Source organism: Notothenia coriiceps, unplaced genomic scaffold (genome assembly GCF_000735185.1).
Source record: "Notothenia coriiceps isolate Sejong01 unplaced genomic scaffold, NC01 NC01_scaffold00036515, whole genome shotgun sequence".
Taxonomy (NCBI): domain Eukaryota; kingdom Metazoa; phylum Chordata; class Actinopteri; order Perciformes; family Nototheniidae; genus Notothenia; species Notothenia coriiceps.
Genome location: NW_011369216.1, coordinates 6,584 through 12,720, shown reverse-complemented (window position 1 = coordinate 12,720; position 6,137 = coordinate 6,584). Strand labels below are relative to the sequence as shown.

General features: G+C 40.1%; 1 protein-coding gene across 1 annotated transcript; it reads left to right on the top strand.

Annotated features, from left to right (window-relative positions):
* The first annotated feature begins 2,316 nt into the window (after positions 1 to 2,316).
* LOC104963964 (spindle pole body component 110-like) lies at positions 2,317 to 4,035 on the top strand. Its single transcript, XM_010792662.1, has one exon. It carries the CDS (start codon positions 2,386 to 2,388, stop codon positions 3,970 to 3,972), a length of 1,587 nt encoding a protein of 528 aa, XP_010790964.1. The 5' UTR covers positions 2,317 to 2,385; the 3' UTR covers positions 3,973 to 4,035.
* Positions 4,036 to 6,137: the final 2,102 nt, after the last annotated feature.

The following is a 6,137-nucleotide window of genomic DNA, read 5'->3' as shown; positions in this document are numbered from 1 at the left end:
TGGGATATGTAAATTCTCCTGTCAGATCCTTTTAATTGAACAAAAACATTCACATGTATCTGAAAGAAGAATGAGGGACAGAGGAACCAATTTGTTCTACACAGGTTTTCATTTTTAATTTCTGTTGCATTTCTGGTACAGTCCAACGCAGGATCTGAACATCTCCAGTGTCACGACTTCACTCTCCCTAGTTGACTTCATTACAGATTTGACTCTACTTCAGCTGTTAGGGTTAGAGTTACTGTTTGACTAACTGTATAATGTTTTTGTTCATCTGTCTGCAAAGCATTTCTAAAGAGTTGTGGAAGCATTGAGAAAACATTTTATCCATAGTCAGAACACGCACTAAAGCTGCCCCAATAAATTCTACTCCATCATAACATTGCACTGACTTGCTTATATATCCGTCGCAGTATGTGGTGCAAAATTCAATGTACTGTCATCATTGCAAAGAAGTCGTATTGATTCTGAACTCTGTGATCAGGCCGTCAGCTGTTTGTGCTCTCAGCGGCTCAGTGGCTGTGACGTATCCTCCATTTTGGACATACAGTGCTTTATTTAAGAAAATAGTTATCAGGGCATAATAAATCTTTTTTTGGGCATTCTAATTTGTATGCTAGCACATTAGGGCATTCAAAGTCCACATGTGCAGGAGGAGAGGGGGGCTGTTTACGTTAAATTGATTGTCCCTACATATTTATTGTCGTCTTTTGTTTCCATTTATAGGTTTGTTACAAAAGTGGGTTTGAAGATCATAAAGCACAATTACTCATCCACACGTTCACATGAACAAACACAAAGCTGTAAATACATGCATAAACGAGCCAAGGCTTTTGATGTTGAAATAATGATAATTTCCTGTTGTTTTAAACCCATGAAGCACATTTGGAGAAATTTGCTTTTAAAACCCTGAGCTCATCCAACATGACGATTGATACAGTTCTTTGTGTGAACGTGTTTGGACTTGAAAATGATTTTTCAAATACAGATTACATATGCATGAATGCATGTATAAACAATGTAGCCTTGACATGAGAGTGGGATTTGCAGGATCAGCTTTTCTTGATAAATAGAGGAAAAATCAACATGGCCAGTGTATGAATTATTAATGCATTATACATCAGCAATGAAACAATTAACACATTGTATCAGTGCAATTGCCAAGGGTTTGTTCAATGTAAATTACAGAGGGAATTATGTAAATTAATTTGACTATATTAAAGACCACCCATCCGTAATTACACTGTACACAGAATGTAAAAATAATCAACATTTTTACCATCATTATCACATCCTCCTTCTTATTAAATTGTGTGTGTGGCTTAGCACCATGATCACCTGCTATACAGCCTTCAGAACAATAAGAAAACGATGGCACAGCCAGGAGTTAAGTATAGTTTACAAATAACGGTAACACTTTATATTAAGGTACACAAATCATCAACTAGTTGCTAATTCACATACATATCAGCAGTAGGCTCTTTATTAGTCATTATAAAACACTTATTAATTGAGTTTGTTGAGGAGGTGGAGGAAGAAATCAAAGAGGAGATTCAGGAGTTTGCTGAGGAGGTGGAGGAAGATATTAAGGAGCAGACCTCCATCTCTAGCAAGAAAACTACAGCAACACTTCCTTTGATGAGGTAAGAATTAAATTCAGTGGCACACATGTCACACTTACACTCGTGAAAACTGTAAAAAAAAAGCTAATACTCAACGCTTTACTTTCTTTACCAAAGTTTAAAAAAAAAAAAAAAATCAAAATAGTAAATCTTTAATGCAATGGATCACAGCATAATTTTTCACACCCATTGATGCAGAGTTAACTCCACTTCTGTTTTCTTAATAAAAATCACTGCACATAGACGACACAATAATAATTGTTTTATGTTTCACAGACAGAGGACTCTGAAAGATCTGAGAGATCTGACAAATCACCTGAGAGATCTGACAAATTATCTGCGAGAAATGCGAGATCTGACAAATCATCTGGCCTTCAGGAAGCCCTGGTTGAGGAGAGAAAAGCCAAAGTTGCTCTTGAAGAGGCTTTGATGAAGGAGAAAACATCTACAGCTCAGCACAAAGCAGCCCTGAAGCAGAGCAAAAGAAAAAGACGCCCTTGCAAAGGCTCTGAAGTATGAGCAATCTGAAAATAATTCCCTTTGTGATAGAATAAAGCTCATAAACGCTGCTCTGAAACAGTCACAAAAAGAGCCGCAGCGTGGCAAAGCAAAGCTGAAAAACAGAATCACTATAATGACTTCTGAGCTTGAAGAAGACAAGAAGGTGATTGAGAAGCTCCAGATAGCTCAGCATGCATCCTCCAGCCAGCACCAAAGAGAAATCTCAGAGCTGCTTGTGTTGAATACTGCCTCAGTTACAGCAATGAAGGACCGCCTCACTGAGCGGCAGGAGGAAAGTCTGAAAAAAGACAAAGACATTGAATCCCTGCACTCACATGTTCTGAATCTCCAAAGCGACATTGTAGCCAAGGTCAGCATTGTTACCTCACTACAGGAGAGAGTGAATAAGTGTGCCTCAGACCTCAAAGAGGAGGAAACAAAAAGCAGCTCACTGCAGATGGACTACGAGGCTGCTGTCTCTCAGCAGAAGAAGGAAGCAGAAGAACTGGCCCGTCTGACTCAGGGGAACCAACACCTCGCCTATGAGAACAAAAGACTGCAAAGTGAACTGGAGGCTACTCTCAATAAACAGCACATTGAAGAGAAGAAGCTTCAGGGCGACAGAGGAGCTTGCAGCAGACTGGAAGAGGCCATTAAGAAGGAGGGGGCTCGTTTCTCCAGAGCCTCAAAGAAGATCCAGAGCCAAGAGAAAGAGCTGTCTGAGAAGACCCTGGCTTTGGAGGGACTGCAGAGGGACTACGAGGCTGCTGTTTCTCAGCAGAAGAAGGAAGCAGAAGAACTGACCCGTCTGACTCAGGGGAACCAACACCTCGCCTATGAGAACAAAAGACTGCAAAGTGAACTGGAGGCTGCTCTCAATAAACAGCACATTGAAGAGAAAAAGCTTCAGGGCGACAGAGGAGCTTGCAGCAGACTGGAGGAGGCCATCAATAAGGAGGGGGCTCGTTTCTCCAGAGCCTCAAAGAAGATCCAGAGCCAAGAGAAAGAGCTGTCTGAGATGACCCTCGCTTTGGAAAAGAGCCTGACAGCCGAGAAACTCCTAAAGTCGTCTCTCAAAAGTGAGAAGAAGCGATTTGAGAAGGATGGTGGAAAGCAGGCGTCAGCTGGACATCTTTCAATCCTCACTCAACTGAGAGAAGCATATGCGTACGACATGCAGACATTAAGGATGGAAAATGCTGACATCAGGGCTAAATTCCTTGTCCTGGAGAGAGAATATGACAGAGAAAGATTTGAACTCCGGTCTCTCTCTGCGGGCCATGAAGAGATGCTGTCAAGGAAAAATGATAGCATTTCTGACAATCAGTTTACCATCACTAATCTACAGTGCATTGTAAATGAGTTCCAAGCAAAGGAATCAAAGATCAAGATGAGACAGGCCGATCTCGAAGAAGCCCTTAAACAGGAAAAGACAAGAAACTCTGAGCTGCACCATACTGTTGATCAGATCTCCTCCAGTTTGGAAAAAGAAAGGACCAGGTGTGAGAAGCACCGCGTCGAGCTTCAAGAAGCTTTGAAGAAGCAGATCACAACTCTGGAGGAAAACAACAAATTGACCTTGTCTCTGCAGAAGGCTCAGGAAACCTTCCCCAGGCTTCAGGAAAAACAACGTGCAGAGACAAACTACAACTTCAGAAACATCATTGACTCCGAGTTCAGGCTCAGGGAGCAGAAATATTCCCTGGAGAGCAATAAGGCGCTTTACCACCTGCAGCAGGAGTACACCAATCTAGGGAGGAGGCACTGTGACATCAACGCTGAGTATCGTGAGCTGCTCAAGACTCACACTGCCCTCCAAGTCAGACATGAGAGGCTCAGCTATGCTTAAGGAAACCCACGCCCAGACTTCAGTCCATATCTCTTCCAGTCAAATTGTATAGCACACTAGAAAATTATCCTCCAAGGAAATTTGAGTGTGCGAATGGCACCCACGCAAATGTGTTTTTTTTGTTATAATTTTGACTATGTATTTTTTTTAAATGTATTATCTTTTTAATTTCCACACGATATCTGTTGCACGTCTGTCCGCTATTGCTTTCCCCAAGGTTTCTTCCATTTTTGCCGGCGGTAACTGTCAGGCTTCTTTGGAAGTTGTTCCTTGTCCGATGTGAGGGTCTAAGGACAGAGGGTGTCTTTTTTTGCTATTTATATTCTGTACGAACTGTAAAGTCCCCTGAGACAAATGTAAAATTAGTGATATTGGGCCATATAAATAAATGTTGATTGATTGATAACATGTGGGCGCTGGGCAAAGCGTCACCATTAAAAAAGGTAAGTCTCAACTGCACATTGATGAGAAGGAGCTTCAGGGCGACAGAGGAGCTAACGGCAGACTGGAGGAGGCCATTAAGAAGGAAAAGGCTAATTTCTCCAGCGCCTCAAAGAAGATCCAGAGCCAAGAGAAAGAGCTTACATTACAGTTAGCATTTACTTTGCACATATAAAATACCTGATATGCTGATAGGATATATTGCAGTACTGCACCAGTAATCTACACAGTATTGTAGTATCTACATTTGGTCCACGTTTTCAAACTACAATTCTGCTCTTACATTTATAAAAACAGGATCATAAAATTACCATAATATAATACTGTGAAAATGTCCTTTCTGCATAGAGAGTACTTTTACTCTTGATACTTGGGAGTACATTTATCAATAAATTGTGCTAATTAGCACTTTTCCTAAGTAAAGGATCTGATTAATTCTTCCAACGCTGAATAAATATAGTATACCTTAATATATATTTAATTGTTCATAGTTGAATGACTTAAACAATGACTTTATTTAAGCTACTGTATGCAAGCATTTAAGTATGTTAAAGATTTATCCCAGAAAAGTGCCCTAAATGGCCTCAACATACTTCAGTAAGCATCATGGGAATTAGCAGCGTAGCTTTAGTGGTGATATTACTAATGCCACATTATTTTTGTTATCATACGTTTTATTTTCATGTGTGTGAATTTTCTTTAATTAATAAATGATGAGTCATCAACCATTTACATTTCAAGAATTTTTTGAAAGTTTTTCTGAAAGTGGCATAGTGCAACAACATTTGCTGCCAAGTGTTCAAATGAATATAGTTGTGTACCAGACTAAGCAGACATTTTGAGAGGGGTCTGCCTGCAGGCCTCCACTCTCAGGGCAGTTCCGGTGCAGGCGCCAATCTCAGGACACCTTCACTCTCAGCACAGGAAGTGACAAAGACGTTTTTTTCCCGCCCCCCGAAGGATAGTATAGTCATCTTTATTTTTACGTTATTATTATTCAAAGATAGATAAGGAAGTGTGTGTTATATGAGTTGGCAGAGAGGCTTCATCTTCGATTATTAAATCAAAGAGGCTTAATGTTTTCTATTATATTATTTCACTATAGCTGTGGACAGTGTCAAGGTCCAATGTTGACCGAATTAATATATAGCGGGTGTAACTAAAATACAAGAGCTGAACAGCGCCACTTTCCGAACAGGAAATGCACGCAAATACAATATTTTTATATTTTATATATATAGATTATATAGATTGTATATATTATAGATTGCATTTGCGTTCATTTCCTGTTCGGAAAGTGGCGCTGTAATGAGAGTGGCGATTTTATTTTGCCATTCTAATGTAATGGTGCTACCTCCTTGCCTCACCACAGTATCTGGCATTATATCAGACACGGCTACTATGCTAAATTGCTTTAATAAGCATTTTGTGACTTGTGGTTCTCTATTTGATTCTGTCACTGACTGTGCTTCTGCTTCTGTAAACACTCCAATCCCTGACTCTGAACAATGTGGTCTGGAAAACCCTTTCAGTTTGACTCCTTTTACTGTTGATGTTGTTCATGAAGCATTAACCAAGTTAGATCCTAAGAAACCGGCTGGCCCGGAGAACGTAGAACCTTTCTTTTTAAAGATAGCTGCAGATTTTATTGCTCCATCTCTTACTTCTCTTTTTATCCTCTCCCTCAACACAAATACAATTCCAAAAGTATGGAAGTCAGCTTA

Excerpts from the sequence above, each read along its gene's own strand:
- LOC104963964 (XM_010792662.1), top strand. The coding sequence starts at position 2,386 with ATGAAGGACCGCCTCACTGAGCGGCAGGAGGAAAGTCTGAAAAAAGAC.